Raw genomic sequence first — 27313 nt, 5'->3', positions numbered from 1 at the left:
GAGCAACTAAGCCCGTGCGCCACAACTACTGAGCCTGTGCTCTAGAGCCTGCGAGCCACAACTACTGAAGCCCGCATGCCAAGAGCCCGTGTCTGCAACAAGAGAAGCCACCGCAATGAGAAGCCCGTGCACCGCCATGAAGAGTAGCCCCTGCTCGCCGCAACTACAGAAAGCCTGCGCACAGCAACAGGAACCCAACGCAGCCAAAAATAAATAATTTATTTTCTAAAAAAAGGGAAATAAGGTTAAAAGGTACAGGAATAGATGATGTGAAAAAAGAGAACAAAAAGTAATTTTGTAAAATCAGCTGATACCTTTGTGAAAACATAGGTAAACCTTGAGGGCATTATGCTAAGTGAAGTAACTCAGACTGAGAAAGACAAATATTGTATGATCTCACTTATATGTGAAATCTAAACAAACAAACTCATAGAAACAGAACAGACTGATGGTTGCCAGGTGCTGGGGGGGCAGGGTGAGGGAAATGGGAGAAGGTGGTTAAAAGGTACAAACTTCCTATTATAAGATAAATAAGTTCTGGGGATGTAATGTACAGCATGGTGACTACAGTTAACAGTACATTTGTATATTTCAAAGTTACTAAGAGAGTAGATCTTAAAAGTTCTCACCATAAGAAATAAAATTATAACTAGGTGAGGTGATGGATGGTAAACTTGCTGTGGTGATCATTTCACAATATATACATATACCAAATCATTGTGTTGTACACTCTAACCTTATACAATGTTATATATCAATTACATCTCAATAAGCTGGGAAAAACCCCAAATCAGTCAATACAAAAACAGGATTATCTATGATAGAAAATGAGCCTTTATCTTGAAAGCTCCAACTGTAGCAGGCCAAAAAAGGAAACTATCCTAACCCAGGAGCAGGAATTTATAGGAAGACATTGGAGAGTCTCACTCCCTAGGTCTTTTTCAGAGGACAGCAAAAATCTGTCCTCTGATTTCTTGACTAGGTAGAATGCTATCAAGAGGCAGGGCTATTGATTTCTAACGGGCCTATAGAATTTCATTTATAACATGACTTGCATACTTTATTTCACTAAAAAACAGGCTACAATACTTGAAGCTAATAGGATCCTCTCTTGAGGACTGCTCTGGAGTACATTAGTTCAAAAGGAAAGGCTTTCTTCTTTTATCATCTACATATCTTCCGTAAGATGTTACAGGAAAACCCGAACGAACTTGTTGGCCAACCAATATATCTTCTAAGAACTAACTCAAAAATGGGAGGCACAATAGATTCAGGTTATGTCTATAAACATTAAATCATAACCTTTGGCTCCATTGATTCCTAGAGGATTAATAGGCACTCGCCTTCTTGCTACTACTCTTGTTCTTCTAATATATTATTTATTAATTTGTAAAACACTTACTGCTATAGTATCTAAGTGCTAACATACAAGGTTAAAAACACTTATATTATTGAAACCCACCAACTAATGGAAACAAAAAATTAAAAAGAGAAAAAAAAAGATGCTGATGACTTAATGCAAGGCTACTGGGAGAGGATCTAATGAGTGAATGGGTTTTTGAATCAAGAAAAACCCATTTAAATAAATATAAAATCATTATGATATGTACCTTGTCAGTAGTTAGTCAACCAGTTCTTGTTGAAAACCCAATTGTATAACACCTTCAACAGGGGGACATAAAAGAGATGAGGAATCCAATTTATAACTCATAAAATGACAGAAGAGATGGGTGATGGTAACCAGTGAGATGTGTAAAAGATGAGGAAGAGAGGGTCTGGTTTGTGAGCTGTATACCCAATAAGCAATGACTCTGGAAAGATAAATGGGTGGTTGCTCATGGGCCTTGAAGGCCTTCCTAGTGTATAAAAAGGGTTCTGGGAGCTTGGAAATAAGTGAATCACTTCATTTCCCAGTTTTCATCATCCACCTTGGTTTAGCAATGCTTTGGGTTCTAGGAGGGAATGTGGTACCGGAGAAAGAGCACTTCATTCTCTCTTTTATAAAATGAGGACAATATCCCACACAAGGTGTTTTATATTCAGGACAGAATAAGATAAAATACATGCAGGTAAAGGAATACTAGTTACTAAATAATTGTTAGTTTTCTTATGGTATGGTAGAGATGGCTACAAGATCTGTGATCCACTGAGAAGTGGCTGCCCAGCCAGGAGCTGACTACGTTTCCTAGTCCTACTAGCATCTAGTGTGGCAACTGACTAGTTCTCCCCAGTGGAATGCAAGTGGAAGTGATGTTTACTATACCCAGGCCAAGGTTGTTCAGATCCAGGTTTACCCTCTCTCTGCTCTTTCCCCATCTATCAGCTAGATGCAAATGATGCTGATGAGGCCCTAGATGATGGCAGAACCACAAGAAGGAAGACACCTGGGTTCCTCAATTATCTGTGAAGAGCCACTTGACAACCAGGAATACTCATGACTGAGAAGTACACTATTGTGTTAAGCCACTGACATATTGAAGCCACTAGTTGTTACAGCAGCAAATGTTACCCTAACCAATACAAACATGCTATAAAATTACTATAATAATAATGGTGAGGATGTCAGACATTGCATCAAACAAGCCATCATTAATGCTATTATGAAATCTTGAAAAGATGTTCAACATCATTAGCCATCAGGAAAATGCAAATCAAAACCACTATGAGATGCCACTTCACTCCCACTAGAATGGCTATGAACAAAAAGATAGACAATAACAAGTACTGGCAAGAATGTGGATAAACTGAAACCTTGTTACACTGCTGGTAGGAATGCAAAATGGTACAGCTGTTGTGGACAAGTTTGGCAGTTCCTCAAAAACTTAAACATAGAGTTACTATAAGACCCAACAATTCCACTCATAGGTATATATACAAGAGAACTGAAAACATATGTTCACACAAAAACTTGTACAGGAATGTTCATAGCAGCAATACTCATAATAGCCAAAAAGTAGAAACAATTCAAATGTTCATCAGCTGATAAATGGATAAACAAAATGTGCTATATATATTCCTATATTATGGAATACTATTCAGTCATAAAAAGGAAATGAAGTACTGGTACATGCTATAACATGAATGAACCCTGAAAACATTATACTAAGTGAAAGGAGCCTGGAGCAAAAGATCACATACTATATGATTCCATTTATATGAAACGTCCAGAATATGTAAATCCATAGCGACAGAAAGCAGATTACTGGGTGCTGGGGCTGTGGGCTCTGGAGGGAAATGGGGAGACTGCTAATGGGCAGGAGGTTTCTTTTTGGGGTGGTGAAAATGTTTTGGAACAGTAGATAGTCATGATGATGGCACAACTCTGAACATACTAAAAACCACTAAACTGTACAGTTTAAAAGGGTGAATTCTATGGTATGGGAATCATATCTCAATTAAAATAAAAAAAGAAATCTCAGCTATTTGCTTTATCTTGCCTCCCACAGCATCTGGCTCTACACAAGAAGGTATACTGAGCTCTTTTCAGGCAATGACTGGTAAAAGGTATGAGGGAACCTTCTAGGATGCTGCAGATGTGCTAATTTCAATCTGAGTGGTGGTTACATTCATTCTTAGCATGATTCTAAGCTGGTCAGAACTCAGAATCCTTCTGCCTGGCTTCACCCATATCCAGGTAAGGTCAAGCAGAGCCCCAATGCCATATGCATGAAATGTTTCTGTTTCCCACAGGAGACCTAAGATACAAACTTTCCTTAGTTTAGGTAACAGTGTAACTAACATGGAGATGAAATAAATATTTAAAGGTAACCCTGAGAATTATATGAGGGTGGGGAATAGGTGAGAGTCTCAGAATACTACTAAAGTGTGTATTGCATCAGCAAAAATCACTAAGGAAGAAAAAAGTCCCGAAGGGGTAGTATGGGACGTGGGGGGAGGACCTGAGAGAGGACTGCATGTGGAAAGTATCTTTCTTTTCCCTGCTTAGATACATGCCACTTTTAAAACTCAAGTTAAAACCACAAAATAAGAAATGCTTCTTTGGTCATATAAAGTAAATTCTCATCCAAGTACTTAATAGTCAAAACTGAAGTAGGGCTTCCCTGGTGGGGCAGTGGTTGAGAATCTGCTTGCCAATGCAGGGGACATGGGTTCGAGCCCTGGTCTGGGAAGATCCCACATGCCGCGGAGCAAGTAGGCCCGTGAGCACAACTACTGAGCCTGCACGTCTGGAGCCTGTGCTCCCAACAAGAGAGGCCGCGATAGTGAGAGGCCCGCGCACTGCGATGAAGAGTGGCCCCCGCTTGCCGCAACTAGAGAAAGCCCTCGCACAGAAACGAAGACCCAACACAGCCAAAAATAAATAAATAAATAAATTAAAAAAAAAAAAAAAAGAACTACAGACTCATTAAGTAAAAAGAGGCACAAGACCCCCTTAAAAAAAACAAAAAACAACAACAACAAAAAAAACTGAAGTAAAGGATCATCAGAATGTTTTAACCTCCAAATAAGAATATAATTTGGTGACTACATGAATCTTCACTGGAACCTTCTGAATCCAGTGGAAAGATTGTCTTTTAAAGTGGCATAAATTCCTGAAGGATGTAACTTACTTGCAGGTGACTTTAGTTCTGTCAGCTACCATGGTCCACTGCTGCTGGTTGGTGGAAACCTCGACGTAGTAGCTATAGCTCCGATCGTCACAGTCCCACAGTAATAACCTGAACAGAAGGAAAACATAAGAATGCCGTGAATGCTCCACCTGGCTCTTTCCTTAGGCTGTGTGCGTGAGGGGATCTATGTCTACTCTAGCCTTCCAACCTGTCTTCTTTGCCCACACACTTCCAGGACTAAAGAAAGAAAGTGAATCCCCAACGAAAGCATTCTGGGAGAAGGTGGAGTCAGCCTGCAGTGAGAGGCTTGTTTCTTTAAAAATTTACTTCACAAGTCACCCAACCCCAGGCGGCCTCTGTCCCCCAAGTGGCAAAGATCTTCTGATTGGCTTATCAGGGAGATGTCCCCAAAGCCTCCTTCCTGATTCTTCCAGCTCTCATCTCTTTGGCTGGGCTGAACAAAGGTAACACCCCTGAGACCACTGTTCATGGGGAAATCTGTGCTAATTGGTCTTCTAAGTGGTAGTTACTAGTATGCCCCAATGACCTTAAACATGTTTCAGGTTCCTTCTCATTCTGACCAGACTTTCTGCATAGCTTTCGTAAGACTGCCTGATTGGGAGATACAGGCAAACATATATTCGTCAGTAAAACTTTTTATTTCTTAGAAATTGATCATATTGGTCCTGTTCTTCTTATCCCCCTTTTTAGCTCAGATAAGAACCAAAGCATTGACTATGTGATTTTATTTACTTGAAGCTCAAAAGAGACAAGATTTATTTATGGTGACAGGAGTCAGAATGGTAGTTACCTCTGGGGGAGGGAATGATTGGGAAAGGGTGAGGGAACCTTTTAGGATGCTAGAAATGGGCTAATTTTGATCCAGTGGAAGTTACATGGGTATATACATATGTAAAGATCCATCAAGCTATTCACAAAAGGTTTGCACACTGTATGTGTGTCATTCCTGAATTTTAAAAATAGAATAAAAAAAGAATCTAAATATTATAATATGGGAGCAGAACACAGTCCAGCCTTCTGCTTCTGACAGTGCCACTGTGGTGAGAGATCATTGTTTTCTATAATTTCAGCCTCAGAAGTCCTTCCCAGGGCTTCCCTGGTGGCGCAGTGGTTGAGAGTCTGCCTGCCAATGCAGGGGACACGGGTTCGGGCCCTGGTCTGGGAAGATCCCACATGCCGCGGAGCGAATAGGCCCGTGAGCCACAATTGCTTAGCCTGCGCGTCTGGAGCCTGTGCTCCGCAGTGGGGGGAGCCGCGATAGTGAGAGGCCCGCGCACCGCGATGAAGAGTGGTCCCCGCTCGCCGCAATTAGGGAAAGCCCTCGCACAGAAACGAAGACCCAACACAGCCATAAATAAATAAATAAAATAAAATAAAAAATTAAAAAATAATATTAAACAAAAAAAACAAAACAAAAAAAAGTCCTTCCCATACAAGATATCTATCTTATTGCTTTACGGTTGGGCATGCACATTTGTTTCCTCCACCAGCTAGAACAGAGTGAGCTCCCTGAAGACAGTGTCTATGTCTTACTGGTTTTTCCACGCAGGACTTGGCACAGACTCTCACACAAAGCCTACACTCCATGAATATTTGCTGAGCGAATATCAGTAGATGATTTGTAACAACAACAACAATGATCATTATTATTATAATGGCCAAAATTTCTTTAATGCTTACCGTGTACCAGGCCCTATGCTAAATGCTCTATGTAACTTATTAAATCTTTCCAAAAGTCCTCTTAGCAAGCATTATTATTCTCATCAAATTATATATGGTGAAAGTGAGGCTTAAAGCTGTTAAGTAATTTATCTAAACTCAGTGAGGGTTCCAACCTGGTGTCCTGACCAAAGCCCCTTTCTGTACTCTGCTGTCAAATGTTTCCTTTACTCCCAGGTTATGTATCTGGGCCACAGTTTACAACCTATAACCTATCACTCTACAAAAGTAGTTTGTATTATTTCTCCTTAATCCTGCAAGTACAATCAATGACAGTCCTTTGCACAAGTTCAGTTTAGTGTCACCTCTAAAGCTATTACTAAGGATTAGAAATGCCACTGTGTTCCGCTTTCCCCTCAGTTTCTTATTTTCAATTGTAATTTTGTTTGCTATCAATGATAGTACACACTACTTAATAGCCTAGAATTCATCTTTTAACTAGAGAAAACTGTTAAAAGGTTTTGGAAAGCATAAACAGATGTGTAATACTGCACATGCTACTGCTTCTCTTGAACTCACCTAAGTATTTAATCTCTCAAAGTACTCTGAATCAATCAGACAGGAATCCACCCTATTGTTTTTAGTGTCCAATAATTCTACTTTTAGATTATACCAGTGTGTGTGATAAGAAAGTGAATCATTTCCCCATTAGTCATTTCCTCAAATATTACTCTAGTCTCTCAGCATGTTTATGCAGTTAGCCTATATTAATTTATACTTAGTAACTTTTAAAAATGTAATTTTTGCTTCTATGTTTGGCTCTCAGAATGAATATAAGCCTTTTAGAAAGATCGTTGATCTCTCTGTTTTTAAAAAATTCTACTCCAAACATGTGGGCTCTGTTTATAGCATATGTTCCATATATGTTCTGGGCTGAAATCATTCATAACTCTGCCAGAGTAGATTAAAACCAGGAAAAAAAACTTCAAAATAATTAACCATTCTCTTTATTAAACAGCCCTGGTAACAGGCTTTTTGGGAGATGACGTTGAGGCTGTTTCCCAATGGAATTTTGGATTATTTATGGAGAGCCAGGTTTATCATAATCCATATCCTTCTGGATAATCATGAGTTAGTGCTTCTACCAGTGTATCCAAATGAAAATAATCAGTCCCTTTTGGGCTAAAATCTAACCAGATCTTGAAATATTTCATGGAAAAATATTTTTCATGGAAAAATGTTTCATAGAAAAAGTTACAGAAACTTATTCTATAAAGTCCTCTAATTTCTTTCAAGGTAAAATGAAGATCACTTGTAATTCCAGTAATTTTGTCAACACATACACATGGTGCAAACTGCTTCTTTGCTTAATGACCTATTATGAATATCTTTTTTTTGCATCATCAAATATTCTTCCTCATCATATGTACTGGTTTCATAGAATTTCACTGTGTGGATGCCCCGTAATTTACTTAATTAGTCTCTTATTGTTGGACATTCAGGTAGTTGATAATATTGCACTGCTTTGAAACCTCTGTGATGAGCATTCTTAAGCTAAATCTATGGTTATTGCCTTTGAAAGTCGCTAGAAGTGAAACTCCTGGAGCAGGGCTTATGAGGCCTTGATACGTATTATAGAACAGCTGCACACCTGTCCCCTCACCCGCAATGACGGTCTGCACCAATTCATACTCACACCACCAGCAGTGTATGAAAATGCCTGTTCTGTGCATCATCACCAATATTGTATATTATCTTTAAAAATACTGCCAATTTGATAGATGAAATATCTCTCATTATTTTAATTTGCAGTTTTTTACTTATCATTGAACTTGAACATTTTACCCATTTTCTACTTATATTTATCCTTTTGTTAATGACTTACAAGATGCCCTTTATATTTAAAGGATATTAATCCACTGCCTATCACAGTTTGCATGCTGAAGATACTAATTTTTATTAGCCTACTCTATCAATCTTTACCTCAATAATTTCTCCTGGCCTAAATTCTTTTTTCTGAACAGCAGCCAAGTGCACATACCAGTTGAGACATCTCCTCTCTATTCCTCTATTAAGAGTCCCTGGGGGCTGGAAATGCGGGGTCAGGGTGACTCCTGAGTGGAAAAGGGACACTGATGGATCTCAGGTTGTCAAGCAAGGGCTCAGACTCACCTACACATAGGAGTTTTTAAGAGAGATTCTTTTTTTAAAATTGAATGAAAGATTCTTCAAATTCTATAGTGCTCTACAATTTTCAAAAATTTCACACACATGATTTCATATAATCCCATAATAACCATTTTTTAAATCCTCTACCCCTATATTGCCCCTCCCCCTCCCCTTCCCCCCACTGGTAGCCACTAGTTTGTTCTCTATATAAAAGGGATTCTAATTTATGTGCTAGGATGCATACTTGCTTGGAATGTAGGCTTAGCCAAGAATGAAAACCCCTCTGTTGATTCAACTGAAAAAAAAGCAAGCACAGCTTAAGGACACTAAAGGAAAAATTGGCTCAATCTCTTTTTTGCCCATGGAGAGAAATTTTGTTCTAATAAGGCAAAACTGTAAAGCCCACCAATTCCCTTCACTTCTTTCCCTGCCAGCAAAGTCTGTTCCCGTATCTTTGCACCTGCAACAACACAGCAATATTTCCGATTTGTAATCTGCCAGAAAAGGTCTGCCCAGTGAGCTGGCCCAGGACAGACAGACATACTCCCTCTGACGTTAATTGAGAGTAGCTCCTTAAACATACCCGACATCCCCCCACCCACACATCAGAAGCCATTTTCAAAAAGGGCTGAATAAAGGAAGCTGCTAGCCAAGATCTACTGATGCAGATCAAGTCTGTGTTTAGCTGTGGCCACAAACCCCTCCACCTAACGAGCACTGCATGAAACGCCTGGTGATATTAAATACCGTCTCCTCCATCTTCCTTATTCTCATTGTGGAATTTCCCTGAAAAGCAGTGAAGAGCTGGGCTTTTAAAAATTGATTAGCAGATGTGATTTTGCTTACATCTTCCATAAGTGCTCTGGCTGGCTGCATACCATTGATTACTGGGGTTCAGTTTACAGGAACTAATTGCTCTCTTTGCTGGTGTTTTGATACAAAATTCAATAGCGAATATGTTTTCAAAACTCTTGTCTTTGCGACTTGAGTCAGAAGTGACTTGAGGCAAACCCAGTGGACTGAGTTTTCCCTTCTTTAAAATAATTGCTCTCTCATCAGTCTGTGAAGAAAGTTTCCAAATTATAGCATTCTAATTGGAAAGTCTGCATTATGCATGCGATGACAAACTATGTTGTGCTGAATGGCATTTTTTTCATCCTTTTCTTAAGGGATTAATTCTGTGCCAGATTGTGAACAATGGCTGAGGTTTAACAGTTGAGATCAACAGCTTCTCCACTGAATTGGTGTCTTTTACATCAGCAGCAAGTGTCTGTTTTGCCTGCTTCTAACTGTCCATCGTTCGTGGGAGACTCCACTGCAAGGCCAGGGGTCAAGACTGCTGCTCTTGCTGAGTTTTCCCATTTGGGTGAAAACAGACAACTAAGGGAAGATCAACTGCCAAGATATTAATCATATAATAATAATTTATCATAAAATCCATTTCCAATCTCTCAAAGTCAAAGGTACTTCTGACCTCAAAAATTTGCACTGACTATTCTTTGTTAAAAATCTCCAGAAATTAAGTTCTCCAGAAATAATTGTCTTCCATTCAACAATTCAACAAATATTTATTGAGCACTGACTAAGTGACATTAGGCAAGTCATTTAACTTGTACTTCAGTTTCATCCCTTGTGAAATTAAAGGTCTAGATTTGATGGTTTCTAAGGGCTCTTCTAGTTCCCACATTTTGTAATTTTCTGCAACAGCCTATGCAGTACAGGGTTTTGGGGTTTTTTGGGGGCATATCTGTCCTTTACATAGTAACTCCTCTTTATTTCTCTATCTATCTATCTATCTATCTATCTATCTATCTATCTATCTATCTATTTATTGGCCATGCCGTGCAGCATGCACGGGATCTTAGTTCCTGAACCTGTGCCCCCTGCAGTGGAAGCGCACAGCCTTAACCACTGGACCACCAGGGAAGTCCCAGTAACTCCTCTCTTTGAGAACTATTTCTGGCCCAACCTTGAGGTATATGTAGGGGGTTCCTGAGCTCTGTAGACCCAGCTGCATTACAGGAAGACATATGACCCCTGGTAGGCCAATCAGATTTCATACCAAAAATTTAGAATTATGTAAGATTTTAGCATAATTGGCTCTGTTCACTTAAAATGATGATAAAAATGTAGACATTCTGGAGTGACCCTCTTTCATCAGAAGCTCAAAGAAGCAAAGAAAGTCATCTGCGATGAGAAGCAAGAAGACAGATGGTATGGCCCAGGGAGGGCTGTCTGGGCTCCTTGCAGGATTCCAACATCTGATTTTAGTCCCTATGGGGGCCACCAGAGTTCCTGCCCTAGTGTTCCATGAGAAATTTCCCAATCACTGTAATAAACTCACCATTGATGGCTTAAGCCATCTTTACTTGGTTTCTGCGGCTTGGAAACAAAAGGGCCTAAGATAAGCTCCTAGCAGAGTGCACGAAAAGAGCAGACATTCCGATGATGAGGATGACAATGATGATGGGGTGGCTACGAGGCCAGAGAGACTATGAGGTGGTGAGGAGGCTCACTCTGGACAGCAACCTTTTCACTCAAACGTGAAGGAAGATCCTTTGTTGAAGCCAAGAGTGGGAGGACTGCAGTGTGGGGTGAAAAGGCAAAACAGGTTTTGGAATAGGCTCCGTGAGGCCAGCTGAGCTGCAGGGAGGGGCCTTTCGAAGATGGAGCAATCAGCGTGGGTTAGAACTCTCTTCAGCAGTGGCACTGAGGGAGCAGGAGGGAAGAAAGCAGGATCGACAGTGACAAGGAAGAGACAGTGCAGGATCAGGGAAGTGAAGGGTAGTTAAGAGTGTTTACCACTTCAGGCTGCTGAGGAGTTACGTGGGGTCAGAGGGGCTGACTACCTTTCAGAAGAGAGAGGGACTGGAGGTCGTGACGCAAAAGAGCAGATGCGATGGACATGAAGGTGAGGGAGAAAGGTATGAAGTTCTGGTCACAAGGGGAACTTTCAGTGCTTTCACCTCATTCAGAAGAGTACAGTTCTCACTCTTCTGAATGAGGAGCAGAAAGACAAACATCATGTTAGAGGCTCTATTTTAATCTCTGCTATTGAGAGGCAGGAGGGAGCCTGTAACAGCTGCCAGAAATCAGTACAGTTTCAGAGGAACAACTTTACTGGTGAGAAACTGGGATTCTCCCAAAGATGAGAGGGATCCTATTGTCAGCTGTCACAGGGTTCAATTATGTAGCTTCCTCCTCAGGTGGGGAGCAAAGTCAAGCTGAGAAGAGCTGCTGGAGGGCCACAGGCCCAAAATGAGATTCTCAGCGGGAGACTGGAACTGAGAGCCAGCGCTTTAACAAAGCGTGTGGAGCGGACCAGGTAGCTGCCCTGCAGATTCCAGACACAGGAACTCCTGAGGAGCAGCCGCCACGGGGGCCCTGCCTCTAAGTGGGCCACAACCTCTCAGGGCAAAGGGGACACCAGGAGAAGAAGAAAGCACAGACTGCTCGACAGATGGAAGGGGAACTTGGGAAATACGTTAGTCAGAGTACATCAGAGAGTCCACGTACTGTCTGACATTGTTTAATCTCTCATGTATCTTAGAGAGTGACTTCTCTAAGAGAGGAAGAAATAATGACACTGGCTAAATAATCTTCTTTTGCAGCTGGCAAGGGAAAAGGTAAGCGCAAGCTCTCGGCTGTCTGGCACATGCAGCTTCTGTGTTTAGTCACTGAAGCCCCAGGATGAGGAAAGGTGAGGCTATGTGTACACGCGGGTTCCACCGCATAGGCTAGTTCACTGAGAAAGGGGGGCATAAAAGGAGGGGCCTTCCTCCCATCAAATCTTACGTTTTATACAGTTTAATTCAGGTGAGTTATCTGAAAGCGGAGAAATGCCAATGGAGAATATACCTGCAGGAGACGGCTACATGGAAAGCTGGATGGGACACAACTTTGAGACAGTACAAAACTACCAACTTTTAACAGCTAATTGAGACCATCATTTCACTCCTTGAAGGGATTAAGTTTTTAATTTCAAGTTTTAGGTGATGACATAAAAGGTAACAGCATACTACCAAACAACATGGCTGCAGCTGCAATATTCAGTAAACACTGAGTGTGGAAAGAATGGCAAAGAGCTAATCATAATCTCACCTCACATTCACACAGACCTCAACGGTTTCAAAATGTTTTTGCATACATTATCACATTTGGAAAAAAAACAATTTATAATCAGCACATTTCCTGCTTTCAATGCAAATCTATTTTTCTAAGTTACTTGGTTAATTTTTTTACATGAGCTAAACATTGAATAATCTGTAAAAAAGATTGCTTGGGCAATCATTTGGCAAACGCTTTATTAATAAGTAAGTTTTGGCCTAGGCTTAGATTTCATCCTACACAGTCCAATTTGATGAAAATTCTTTCATTTTATGTTTTCAGTGTGGATATATGAGAAAATTTTGTCCAGGCCAAACAGCCCTTGAGAAGAAAAGCAGTTTTTTTCTATTTTCCAAGGTGACTCTTTTCAATACAGCCCCTTCCTTAAGCGGGATGTTGGCATCAAAAATACTGGGAACCATTTCAAATGGTCTCGTTATATTTTAAAAGACCGTTACAGACCTCTTCGGCAGTGGCACGCTAAGCAGGTATGCGGCCTTTACAGATCTCTCCCTGAGTTTAAATTTGGCGTCATCAGTTCCCCTCTCCGCAGCAAGGCTAGCTTCCTTGATCTCAGCAGCGTCCTCATCATGACGTGTATACACAGTCGGTGAGCTTGGCCCGATTTGGCTCAACGGTAGGATCGGAAAAGGAGGTGTAAGAGGTAGAAATGGAGAGGTCCTGCCCAGACCACAGGGCTTAGCTCCCTAGGGATCAAGTCCAGCTACATTTCAGCTTCATTTGCTATTAGGGGCTGTTGTGATTTTAAAAGGTCAGAATCAGCTTCTTCCGTTAACAGCTGAAGGCAGTATGCATTTATGTGAGCTTTCCTTTCCCCTGTCCACAATTCTATGAAATTATTGGGAGGGTGAGAAGAAGGGACAGGCATGTTAAATAGCTCCAAACTCACTCATCTATCAGTTGACTGGTAGGGGTTTTCCTTCTTGGATCTTTACTTACACCTCTGACTCTTGTAGAACAAGCGGCCCCAGTGTGGCAGGGGAGTAAAGTCACCTGGTTGCAGGTTCCCTGCGTAACACCACCCAATCCCCACCCCACACCCCCTTCAGCTTTCAGGACCAAGTCCAGTCAGGACCACGCATGGCTCGTCGTCCCCAGCGCAGTGCCTTACAGAGCATAAGCTCTACTGGGTTGAACTGAAGGAGACACGGGGACAGGACAGGAGATGATGATGGAAAGGAGACGGAACTACAGGTAAATCACCCTTCTCACATGATGAGCTAGCAGCACAGCATCTTTTAAGGCTCTATAGCCTGAGTTACATTTCAATCCGAACACACCCCCAGCCAGTCCTCTACCCCCACACCCTTCTGGAGAGTCTCAGTGAAGAGATAATTTATGAAATGTACCAACTCTGACTACTATTTCATTTCTTGAGCTCCTTCTCCCGCCCCTCCTCTGACCACTTTCACATATGTGCCCACATGCACACAGCCTATGAAGCACCAAGAAGCAGAGCCAAAGGGGAATTTAATAAGCTCCACAGTTCCTTTTCAGTCCCTTGCATCAGGTTTTCATAGGAATCCGTATCTGTGGGAGAACTCACACTTTAGCTACAGGCAGATCTCTGTATTCTCTCAACCTGGTGATAAAGGGAGAGAATGGAAGGGCAAAACAAGGTGGGAAGGCTGGACTCCAAATATTATAGGCAAGAGAATATTCCAGCAGCGATGAACTACAAGGCAAAACTCTTCCTATTCGGTCATGTAATCTCTTTATTTTTGTTCTCACCAAATCTCTTCCCTGGTCTCTCTGAACACTGCCAGTACTATCTTCCCACAGCTCTCTCTTTCTTACCAGCCTGACCTTTTCACCTTTTCACCCAAATCAGATCTGGGTTTCAACCTTTGCTCCAGCTTCGAATCATCTTCTTTTCCCCACAGGTCACCCTCTACAAAGTTCTGAGCTCTTTCTGAAAATGATTTTAAAACACTTGCCCATCCAATCCAAACCCCCGTGCTCCTTCCGCAGTACCGCCTGTGCTGGCCCTGGCTCGTTCCTCCTTCAGGTCCTCTCTCCACTAAGTGGCTGCTTTCCTCCTGTTGCAGTCCCAAATCTCGTATTTATTCTGTTAGGTCCTGCAAGAAATGCTTTCCTGAGCTCTCCCTCATATTTACCCTTCCCTTTAAATCCCTTCTCTAATGAACTTCCCTCACGAAATTCTTCTGCGAAGGCTTTCACATGAAAACAACTACACTCTAAAACAGAAAAATAAAACTATAATAAGTTGCAAGTGCTATAAAATTTAAACACTTAGAGTAAGTAGATTATTCTATTTGAAGTTTGAGGTATCTGACAAATCATAATCCTCCATGTGGTACATGATATACCATTACAATAAAGACAACATTAATGAGAATAATATTATAATAATAGCATCTTCATCACAAATATGTAAAAGTGAGAATCCTAACAATGGTAAGTACTTATAAACAAAAGATAATTAATCAATTTAATAAGTAACCGTGTGATAAATCCTTTGAAGAATGGCAAAAAGCAAGAAAAAAAGTGAGATTTTATGTAATTTTTTTATAACGGCTAGAGGGAAAAATAGCTAATTATGTTTTTCAATGGAATTCTTTTGATCACTGGCCACTCAGAACAGTTTTCTTGATCCAGGTCTTCAAAGCTAGGATCATAAGTTTTAATTCAAACGTTTTCAACTGAACATTAATAACTCTAACTTTTCTAACTGCTAAACAGCCATAATTAAATCAAACTGGTGTGAGTTACAGGACCAAAGGCTAAACGGGCAGTTGCCTTTTTTTTCCTGGAATCACCTATGCTATTTCCCCAGAGTGGGAGGCCCAGGCAAAGGCTGTGAATGGGGAGTGGTCGTGGTTCTCCCACTTCTGCAGAAGATGTGAGGGTGCAGTTTCTGTCTCATAAATACTCACCAGAATTGCAGAATACCTTCCCCCTCCCTCCCACGTTTGTTTGGTTGAAGGATCATCAGACAAGAGAAAAACACTCCCTCTTTGGAATGTATTCTGCATGAGCTGCCTTTTTAGAAATAACCCTCCCAGGTGCTGACATGAATATTCACAAGAGTATGCTGGGCACAGGGGCCAGTCTCCATGCCATGTACACTAATCCTTCAAAATGTATTCCAGGCAAGCTACCAGGGTAAACTCCTATACGGGAACTGGGCTTTCAGGTGATGGATATTGGATGGCTGAAAGGAGAAAATCTGAGTGAAGGAGGCAGAGATGAATAAATCACTCATATCCGTCTAAGGCCCTGCTGCAGCTAGACTTGCCACTTTGACTCAAGCACAGCATGAGGCTTCATTAGAATACTGTACTCTGTGAATTAAACTGTTTCTTTTGTTCATCTGGCTTATCCTTCCTCATCAAGAAAAACAAACATTTATCTCCCCTGTGCCCCACAGCCCTATCTGTTGGACCCCTTTTTACTTTCTTCTTGCTTGGCTGATAGGACCTACACAGGCATCCCAAGAACACAGTTCTGGTACCACGCAGGCACGCAATGCAGGCATGCGAGCGTACACACACACACACACACACACACACACACACACACACACACACACAAAACACCTCATGCCACCCCACTTTACATCACTACCCTGACTCACATTCAGAAAGGTATAGGCAGAAAAGATTAAGAACCTCACAAACCAGGGAAGGAATCATGCCCAAAGTGGTGAGATCACAGACTTCTCAGGATCCTCCCACTCTGGTACTGAATCCCCAAGATCAACACTGAGATTCATGCTGAGGGGACCTGGCTAAGGCAGAAGGGGACTTGGTTAAGGCAGCCGGTCTGAATCACACATGAAACTGTTATAACACTCTTCAGACAATCAATGTTTAAGTGTCAGGGGCTGGGAGACATCCCTGGGGGTAATTTCCCAGGAGCTGGTGCTAGAACTGTTCCAGCTGTAAGCACCGTGCACCGTTCGTGCCCTAATAGCTTAGGGCATTTGGGAGCTTGGGGGATCCTGGCAAGTCAAAGGAAGAAGGAATACGAGCAAGGAAGAAGAAAATGGTGTAGCTTCAGTGACATTCTAGATCAAGTTATCTCCTCAGCTTACTTGGACCACAAAGGGCTCCACTAACTCTCCTTCAGCCTCTGATGGACACAAGGACATTCCAAGGCAATATGCAGCAGTGGCATCAGATGGGACAAGAGTCCCAACTCTGCTTCTAATTTGCAACCTTATCCTCTCAGATTTATAATCTGTTAAATGGGGTGTGAGGGTAGCGGAAGAGAGGGAGACAGATTCTAATTTGGATGATCTGTGGTTCCTTGTTTCTTTAATCTTTTTTTTTTTCTTTTAATTACAAAGTAATACATGATAGATCCTTTGGTACTTCTTATAAAGTATCCATAATAAAAAGGTGTTTACTAAATGCAAAAAACGTAAGCCAGTATTTTCAAAAATATTCTTAAGTAGCAGAACCCCTTTTACAAACAACGTCTTAGAAGAATATAAATATCCATAACAGATAAAAGCAGAACTGCTCTACTAAGGTCAGCTCTGGGGCTGAAGCCTCATCTGCCAGACTTGCTACTGTGGCAGCGCCCAAGGCTCATCCCCCATAAAACAGAGAAGGAAAAACCACTGGGTCATGGTGTATATCTTGACCCCAAACTAAATGCTGATATTAATGTTCATATCTTTTAATAACAGGCTTCTAAATATTATTATTCACATTCTTTGAAACCATGAAAGGCAAATGAGTTCCCTAATTCTTCACTTTTGCCTTTATGGACTAGAGTTCTTAGTGAGGAAAGGAGCTGAATAGATAGAGCATTGGTAAACTATGGCCTGTGGCTGCCTCTGTTTGTAAATAAAGTTTTAATGGAACACAGCCATGTTCTCTCACCAGAGTTGAGCAGCAGTGACAGAGACTATAGCATACAAAGCCTAAAATTACTATCTGCCCCTTTTTGGAAAAAGTTTGCCAGTGCCAGGAATAGACAGAAAACTAAAGCTCTTCTTACTGAACAGTAAAGATTTATGGCACCAAGGTAAGAAATAAAGATATAGTTTAAAGCTGAGCTTAGCCCAGAAGTGGTTAAAATCCCTTTATTCTGTTGAAAGTGTTTCAATAGATTTTCATGTAGCAAATTCCACACGGAGTTTTTAGATTCTGCTATAGTCCTAATCCCATCGCTGTTACTGTGACAACTGTACCGACAATTCTTGGCTTGCTTTTCACCCCAAGTTTCTGGTATTTCTGCTAAGAGTAAAAGAAAAGGAAGGAAGGAAGGGAGGGAGAAAAATTCCAATTAAAAATGAAAACCTGAAAACCATTCCCAAACCCTCTCTGTTCCCAGAACTGATGAAGTGCCTAGGCGCTACATTCTCAAACTGAAGATATTTGCAAGCAGAACAGTCACTGACCACTGACCCTTCAGATCTCTCCTAAATAGCATGGAGGCAGCAGGGTAGGGTGAAGAAGTTATAGAGACGTTTAAAGTCAATAAGTAATACACACACAAAAGTTATATAGTCAATGATAAGGCAGTTAATATGACAGCAGTAAAACACTAATATCTCAGTTATATGGGAAGATGACACCACAGACTAAACCACACCAATTAGGTAGACAGGGTTGTTTATTGGTCACCAGGAGAAAATGGATTTGCGAGGCTCTATCCCCTTGCTATCTCTCCAGTGCTGTCTAGTGTGATTATAAAAAGCATCTTACAAGAATACCTGACCAGGGCAGTCTATGACCACAAAACAATAAAAACCTTATACTGCTTAGTGTTTTAACAAAACTACTCATTTGGAATCTTTAATGAAACCAGTTTTAAATGGATGACTCTATTTCCATGTTCTTCCCAAATAGTCCCACATAATCGCCGTGAATTCTCTACTTTTTCTCTGAGTCTAAAATATACAGCTAAAATCTCACTATAGTGAACACAATCATGATAAAGCAATTTACCTGTTCTACTAAGAATGTTATTATCAACAAGATATTATTTATTGGGTCACTGCCAATTCTCAAACAATTTTCTATAGATAATGCTTTATCTATTTCTAATAGGACTATCATAAGCTTCCTAATAAAGACACTATTTGATTATAGATGTTTATTATTATTTTAAACCTTAGAGAAGAAGTGAATACAGAAAGTGAGATATCAAGAAGAAAATTGACAAGGGTTTGCATTAGACATCGGGGGACAATTAAATGATATATGCCTAAGAGAATTAGGAACAAGATCTATTATCTTAGACCTCAACTACTCCTTCCCACAAGGTTCTTGAGGTAAGTACATGCCAAGGAAAGTCCCAGCAAGTGGGAAGCAAGGGAACACTTTATTGCTAGTAGAATTTTTGACCCAAAACTCTAATCAAAAGGCATAAGCACTCCCTTTCCCCAAGTTGGTTATGCCTGAACAGCTTCACCCAAAGCAAGCTAGGAGGCCTGTTCTGTCCCTTTTCCACACCCAAAACTTATCCTTGCTTCTTACCACTACAATTTAAGGAAGGATCAACCCAATACACATTTTAGTACCACCAAAACAGAGTTAGTACAGGAGAGATCATGGTCCCCTGCTGCCTAGCACTGAGCTATCCCTGGGCTGCGGCAGTAATCTTACCCTGGCCACCCTAAAAGATAGAAGAGGAAGTAAGAATGCCCAAGGAGAAGAAAGGATAGGTGTGTTTGTTGTGAGGACAGAAGAGAGGAGAGAGAGAGATGGGGAGAGGTAGGAACAAAGAAGGAGGACAGGGCCTCTTTCTAGCAGAATTAGTCCTGGCCCATCCCACTTAGGGCCTAGTGGAAGACAAGAGACACAAGAAGTGCTTCCACTGAAATGTGGCCCACTCTTGTTCCTGCAAACTCACACATCTGATCAGCATCTCCCCCAAAAAGGGACTAAATGCTTTGACCATGACTACCATTTTGGGGAGGAGTGAAATGAGGATCGGGGAAGGCACAAAGAAATGCTGGTAGGAAAAGCAGAGGGTATTTTAATTTTTTCTCCCAAGATCTAGAATTGTGGTATTGCTATAATCACCTTCCCGCTTACTGTACTTCACGTTTCAAAAGTTCCAGAAACCAGAAATATTCATTGTAATCCTACAAACACCACATTCCAAGACTTAGGAGGAAAAGACTGGAGGTGGTATGACAGTTATTCCCCAATATCCCCTTATAAAATCAGAGGTCTTTTAATGTATCTTTTCATGCTAGGGCTGATGGGCATGAGATCTTAAAAACTGAAAATGTTATTTCCAGCAGGACTTTTGACATAATTTAATCTACCATTTCAAAATAACATGGATATGCAGTGAAATTTCTGATATTAGAATTTTATATGTACAGAAAAAAAGTCAAGTCCCTATAACCTGGTTAGGTAAACAGGTATTTTGGTTAATCAAATATGTCTGGCTAACAGACTCCATATGGATTGCCAATTTTAACAAAAATTCAGAAATGTTTAAAATAAACTTAACTAGAGTAAAACCACACCAAACAAAATTTATTCTCCTTTTGATCAGAGGGCACTTGGGATCTTGCCTGCCTCCCAAATTTTATTAGGTACATCCACTATCACTCTGCTGGTAAAGCATGAAGGCCAGTCACAGTAAATTAAATGCTAGGTAACAATTTGTAACAGAAACTTAAAGTTTTTTTTCAAGAGGTAAATTTCATGAATAAGAGATCAAAGATATATAATCAGTAATGCTTCTCATTTTGGAGCAGAATTACCCAGTAAGCAGATATAGGCTTTTTATTTACAGAACATTTTTGAAGCTGAGAATAATATAAAATACAATTATTATATTTACTGTTTTAGATGCATCCAGAAGCTGTGGGCATTAAAAAAAGTAAATGGAAAAAAAATCTACTGAATTATACATTTTAAATGGGTAAATTGTACAGTATATGGATTATATCTCAATAAAGCTGTTTTTTAAAAATAAACCAAACACATGAAATATGGAGATTTATAAAAATTCCAAAGTAGATGTGAAATGTCAAGCAGGAGGTAGTGTCTGTGGCAGAGTTGTTGACTGGATGAGCCAACTCCTTACCATGACCCTCAATTCTTTGCCAGACGTGCTAGGGCTGACTGCATGACATAGTTCTACCTGATAACTAAGTGGAAGTCGGCTAGGTGCGGCTTCAAATAAAGCTTTGGCTTTTCCTAATAAAAAGGGACAGACTTGGCTGGCAGGGCTCTTGACACTTTTACCACTTTGCCCTCCTCCTTCTTCCTGCCTAAACGCAGACGTGGTAGGTAAAGCTGTAGCAGCTGTCCTGTTCTCTGAGGGAAAAATACAAGTAGAAAAGACCAAGAAAATCAAAGAGCTCACTGAATTGCAGAACCAATTCTAGCAGCCACCCACCTGTAGACTTTTTGTTATGTGAGACCGAGACAAACAAACAAAAGCAAAACAAAACCAAAATAGTTTTAAAAACATTTAAAGTCTTTCTTGGGAATTCCCTGGTGGTCCAGTGGCTAGGACTCTGCAGTCTCACTGCCGAGGGCCCAGGTTCAATCTCTGGTTGGGGAACTAAGATCCCCCAAGCCACACGGTGCAACCATAAAAATAAATAAATAAATAAATAAATAGTCTTTCTCTTTTTTTTTTTAAAAGAATTTTTTATTTCTTTATTTTTGGCTGCGTTGGGTCTTCGTTGCTGCGCGTGGGCTTTCTCTAGTTGCGGTGAGCGGGGGCTACTCTTTGTTGCGGTGCGCGGGCTTCTCATTGCGGTGGCTTCTCTTGTTGTGGAGCACGGGCTCTAGGCGCGCGGGCTTCAGTAGTTGTGGCTCACGGGCTTCAGTGGTTGTGGCACGTAGGCTCAGTAGTTGTGGCGCACGGGCCTAGTTGCTCCGCGGCATGTGGGATCCTCCCAGACTGGGGCTCGAACCCGTGTCCCCTGCATTGGCAGGCGAACTCCCAACCACTGCGCCACCAGGGAAGCCCCTAACTAGTCTTTCTTAATCAGGTTCTTTGTTATTTGCAGCCAATTGCAAGCTCCTTTGGAGCATATGAGGGCTAGTAATAAAAATAAATTTTTATTTATTTATTTTTAATGTGTCAAGTCTTAGCCATAGCATTTAATGAAAGTTTCTATAATTTATATCCTTAAGAAATGAGAGTGGGTTGAACCGGAAGCTACAATGCCTTCTCTCATTTTCTTTTTAAGGCCATAAGAGGCTCTGTAGGATTGTGCAACATACTGGAATCTTTGAAGGAAGAGTTTTAGCACTGGTGGTATCACCACGTTGATGGTAGAGAAAAAGAGAAGGAAGTCAAATTATACTGTAGTCTCTTCACATCTTAAATGGAGACAGTGAAGCAGCTAAAACTCCAGAGCTACTGAAAGACAAGGCAACTAAAAGGACCATTAAATTGTATGGAAAATCTAAACAGTCTTGACTGGTGTTTGGTTACAGTAAAAGGATAACGTGGCAAGGGTGGTAATGTCATAATCACTGAGGGACATGGTTTCAGACGTCGTAAGTAAAAGGAAGAAAGAGGATCCTTACCATTAGGTCTTAAGGGCACAGGAAAGAAAATACAGGCAGAAGTAAAAGCACACTCTGTATTTATCTGTGTAACCAATACTCCTTATACTGAATCTGATACATTGTTGAAAGAGGTAACACAGCAGAAAAAAAAAATGATTCCTCAGCGGGAGCTAAGGCCCTGAGTGTCCAGGAAAGTTGCTGAAAGGAGTCCTTGAGGGGTACCAACCAGCCTGTCATCATAATCACTTTTCCTAAGAGAAGGATGCAGAATGGAAGTGGATGGATGGGGAAGAAGCAAGAAGGGGAAGTGGAAGAGTTTTTCTTGATCTCAGTGCTTCTGCTTGTTCTTCACTAAAGATACAAGGATGTTTTGGTCAAGTGCCTCTGTGTTTACCAGGTTACAAAGGGCAAAGTTTAAAGAGAGAGGGAGAGAGGGAGAGGAGAGAGAGACAAGACAGACAGACAGACATCAAGTGCTACCACGATGCACCAAAAGCACCTTAACAAGGTGACAAATTGGGGCTCCTCGGGAAAAAAAATCTCTGATTTAAGAGTATCTGAGGATTGAAGGTTTTGAAAGATAGATTACTGTTTTGGATTAATTCAAGGAGTAATTTCTTAAATGAAGGTGACCCTTCATCAGATTTCAGAATAGCTTCATTTACTTAATACTCAAAAGATAGATTCAAGCAATTTGATGTATTAAATCTGTAGAAATGTTGGTGAATTTGCTGAAAGTCCTATGCTTCTGCTAGCGCTTAAGAGAACAGCCACATTTCTGTGATCCTGTATGGCTGATCTTGGGGGAAGCAGTGATTAAAACATCTGTCAAAGTAAAACCACAGAAGGAGAAGTTTGATGCTTTCCATTCATTTGATCTTCCAAGGTGAATGATTCCAGTTTTTGAAATGATTGTTTAAAGCACTACTGGTAAAGTATTTGTTTTAGAGGGGTATCAAATTAACGATTCTGGATAATTACTAAACATACATTTGTGCATGAAATATTGCGTCAAATGGGGCTGATATCCTCTGTAAAAATGTCTTCTTGATGGGTTAATCTTTGAAAACTGAAAGGATTTTTCTTTTCATGTATTCAGCTATATTTTATGATGACTAGTTGTCAACTCCTCTAATCACTCAAGAGAAATAAATGGTTGACATGTGAGGTAAATCAAACACATACACACTTTTGGGGGGAGCATTTAACCTTTCCTGTTTTTCCAAAGAACATCTGAATTCTAGCCCCCCTCCTGTATTTTTAACAAGCAACTTAGTTGCCATAGCAATACACTCTGGTCTTGAGATACATCTGGGATGAAACTAGCTGAGACATATTTACCATTCCCCAAAACTCTGCTGTTTCCAGGCTCCAGGATTCCTGGTCGCCTTAGTATTCATGACAGTTCAGACTCCAGCATCTACTGAGAACCACAACTATAATTTTTTATTCAACAATTTTTCTCGAAACCAGAGTTCTGAGGTCTGAGGGTGATAAGAGAAGACTTTAGTGCGATGCAGATAGGCTGTGAGAGAAACAACATTTGGTAAATAAATCATGGATCAGCAAGGCAAGGAAGAATTCCTTGGTTCAGGGCTGTGACATGACTGATATGAAGCAAATCTGGTAAAATATCTTTCCAATTTTGACTAGAATTATAGGCAATCTTAATCCAAGCCAGAGGAGTCATATTTTTAGAAGTTTGTTGTATTCTTTAGACTATAAAAAGGAAACTTTTCGCTCTCTAGGTTGCAAAAAAGGCTGTCCTAATGTAAATAAATGTATGCTTGCCTGTGCAGCACTCAGATAGAATGAAATGGAAGCAGCATGAAACTTGAGGCAAGAGTCCTTACCTGTGCTCATGTCAGCACCTAACACCAGAGTTTCATCTTAGTCATTTGCTGCAGATGCCAGATCTTTAGCAGTTTCCTCACATATACTTAGAACAGACACACTGAGCAAATATGATGTCCAATTTATTTGATAGATAGAACTCCCTTTAGTTGCACTAACATACTATGTTGTCAGCTCAGTCAATGAGTGTTTATTGAGTACTCACAGCACAAAGTACTGTACTAGGCACTTGGAAATCATTGCAAAGACCCAAGTCCATCTCAATACTACAATCACTATCTTCAACTTGAGATTATCTGTGGCTCTACAAGAACTTGAGGGCTGCACAGACGTAGAAAATACTCAAATAATTACAAAACATCATTTGAGAGTCATTGGTTCAATTTCTCTCCCCACCTTCATGGACTAAGCCTTCATTTGGAGCTATTAAACAGGACACAAAATGGAATGGTTTGTGATTCCTCTTCTTTTTCTTTTCTGTGCTTATTCTTGGGAGGGAAGTGGATGAGCAATAGCTTGGCAGGGTGGTCAGCAGTGGGAAGAAGGAAAAACAGCAGTGAAAAAGGGATTTCTGATTTACAAACTGAATAGATAATCTAGAATGGTTGCAGCCACACAATAGTGAAAGGGCAGCTGAACTGGGTGTGGGCTCAACAGCTCAAAGAGAAGGAAATATATACTGGGATGAATAAGGAGCACAGCGACATATCTAATTTTTTTAAAAAAGGATCAACTTTCTATTGCTTTGTTTTATCTATGCTTAATAACTGCAAGGCATAAACTGATTTGTGGTTCAGAAATTCTGTGCCAGATTAACTTTTATAAGTGGTAGAACTGGTTTTTTTTCCTATTGCAAAGTAAAAAAGTCCTCCCCACAGACTAAAGAGATTATGAATACCCACCAAGAACATACTTTGGGTTAGATCCATTTTGTCCTAACATATTATATTCATATAACATTTTCCAACTGAGGAACTCAAAATATTTTTGTGTCATTAACTCCTTAATCCTCATAACACCCAGAGAGACTATGGGTTTATTTAGCTGCATCTACCTGCACTGTTTCATCTTCCAACAGCCTACTTACTCACAATTAGGTTAGTTAAAGCATTACGGGTATTTTACTTACAGTACTGCATATATCAATTACAAAACCATCATTTTCAAGCTAAGGTAAGAATTGTTAATTTAATTGACTATCTAATAATGAGGGTTTCAACAAAGTGCTGTCACTTACTAGCTGAAAAAGACTGGGTGATACACATGCCTAATGCAAAGCATATGTGATTTCTCATACTAACCTGAAAATACTTAAAAGGATATCATGATTAGGAAGTAGAAAGATAATAAGTCTTAAACTAAGGCGACAGAGGGACTATAAACTAAGACTTAGGTAGATTTGGTTAGTTACTATGTGGTCGTTTTATGTGGTCAGGCCTCTGAAGATTTCCTGTTATTTAAATTTTAATGTTTTTAAAAAGGCATGAAAATGATATAATTACTACTCAGTTACCCACTTTTAAGGCACATTCCAGGCAATTTCTCTTTTTTTCTCTCAAATAAAATGAACAAGTTACGCTGTGCCTGTAAACCTAGCAACAACAAAGACAAACTCCTTTATTTCCAAGTTATACTGCCTGCTCTGGCTCTTGGGAAAGAGAAATAAACACCAAAGATGGGGAGAAAGTTTCACATAAACTGCAAGGACTAGGACGCCTCCTGCTGTCTCTTTCCTGGGAGCTGACTGGACAAAGGCTGGTCAGGAACAAAGAAGGTGGCTTCTAAAGGCATGATGGCGCCCCAGCTCCGCCCCTCCTCTCCTCAGCAAAGAAAACTCTCCTCTAATGGTACTAATGAAACCCTGGGATGGGTTTGTGGTGGCGGGTGGGATGGTTTGGGGAGCTGGTGACTGAATACAGAAACAGTAACAAAACATCTCAGGGCTGTCACCTCTGAAAGTCGCCTCCATCGCCTTGCCTCTTACTCTCCTCCCCTCCCTCACTCTACTCCAGCCACCTTGACCTCCTTGCTGCTCCTGCAACCTGCCTCACGTGCTCTGCCTTGGGGCCTTGGCACTCTGCCTGTGAGGCTCATCCCCGAGGTCCCCCAATGGCTTACTCTTCCCATCCTTCAGACTCTGCACAGTGAGACCTTCCTGAACACCCAATCTAAAGCTGCGCTGTCTCCAACCCCTAGTCCTCCCTCCTGATGGCTCCATCTTTGAAATATCTGACATATTACAAATAGTGCTGTTTACTGGTTATCCACCACTGCCCCCTCCCCCAACAAGAATGCCAGTTCTGTGAGAAAACTGATGTTTGTTTTCTGGATTCAATGCTGTAGCCCCAGGGCTTAGAGTAGTGCCTAGCACACAGTTAAAGGCTCAAAAAATGTTGAGTGAATGAAAGACAATGAGGGGAGGAGGAGACGGTCAGAGATCAGGTTTCAAGGTCAGCCTTTCCAGGATCCACAAGGGTACTTACCATACCAGACATACTAGCAGGACTAGGTTCCCACTGACTGTGGTGAGCTGTGGGCGTTGTCTGTCAAGAAAGAAGCTGGGGGCTTCCCTGGTGGCGCAGTGGTTAGGAATTCGCCTGCCAATGCATGGGACATGGGTTCGAGCCCTGGTCCGGGAAGATCCCACATGCCACAACTACTGAGCCTGCGCCCTAGAGCCCGTGAGCCACAACTGCTGAGCCCGCATGCCGCAACTACTGAAGCCCATGTGCCTAGAGCCCGTGCCCTGCAACAAGAGAAGCCACCACAATGAAAAGCCCACGCATCACACTGAAGAGTAGCCCCCGCTTGCCGTGACTAGAGAAAGCCTGTGCGCAGCAACGAAGGCCCAACACAGCCAAAAATAAATACATACATTTTTTAAAAAAAGAAAATGTTTAAAAAAAAAGAAAGAAAGAAAGAAGTTCTGCTTGCCTACCCAGCTACAGGGGAAACGCTCAGGAAAGGAAGAAATGGTTTATGTGGATGAAAACAGACAAAAGAAATCTTATCCATACAATAATTCTGTCCTCTCTTAGGAATAAAGAATGAGGTAATCAAGATAATCCATGTTTGAGACATTTGCCTCTGTGTTCACCATCTACAAAGAAACCTGAAATTTTAAAGTCAGTATACCTTGTGATTGGGCCCCCAGAGGAAGAGGTTCCAGAATTGCCAGATCTCCTCCCTCTAAGATGGAGAAAATGTTAGTCACTCAGCTCTGTAATGCTCTCCCTCTAGGTGTTGATTTGGAATCTGGGCTTCTTTGGATACAGTGACTAGGAAAGCAAGTGAGTCACCACAAGCAATAGAAGCCATGGGTCAAATGTCACTGACTAATCAACCTGTCATTTGTCAATTACCCAACCCCATGAAGAGGCGCCACTGATCTAGTTTCCTATCAATAAACATCTATCTGGGCACATCAGCTGCTGCTAACCA

General features: G+C 41.0%; 1 protein-coding gene across 4 annotated transcripts in view; it reads right to left on the bottom strand.

Moving 5' to 3' along the window:
* BTBD9 (BTB domain containing 9) overlaps positions 1–27313 on the bottom strand; it is a 401355-nt gene that overhangs the window by 77165 nt on the left and 296877 nt on the right. For all 4 annotated transcript variants that reach the window (XR_014250710.1, XM_082412539.1, XM_082412537.1 and 1 more), the window contains one exon: positions 4572–4679. Coding sequence is in view for 3 of the 4 variants with exons in the window: in XM_082412539.1 (XP_082268665.1) it covers positions 4572–4679 (108 nt within the window). In the remaining variant the exon portion in view is untranslated. The remainder of the gene's footprint in view (positions 1–4571; positions 4680–27313) is intronic.

The sequence above is a fragment of the Balaenoptera physalus genome (genome assembly GCF_965194825.1).
Source record: "Balaenoptera physalus genome assembly, chromosome: 11".
In the NCBI taxonomy this organism is placed as follows: domain Eukaryota; kingdom Metazoa; phylum Chordata; class Mammalia; order Artiodactyla; family Balaenopteridae; genus Balaenoptera; species Balaenoptera physalus.
The sequence above is the reverse complement of the archived record's forward strand: the minus strand, read 5'-3'. Positions and strand labels throughout refer to the sequence as shown.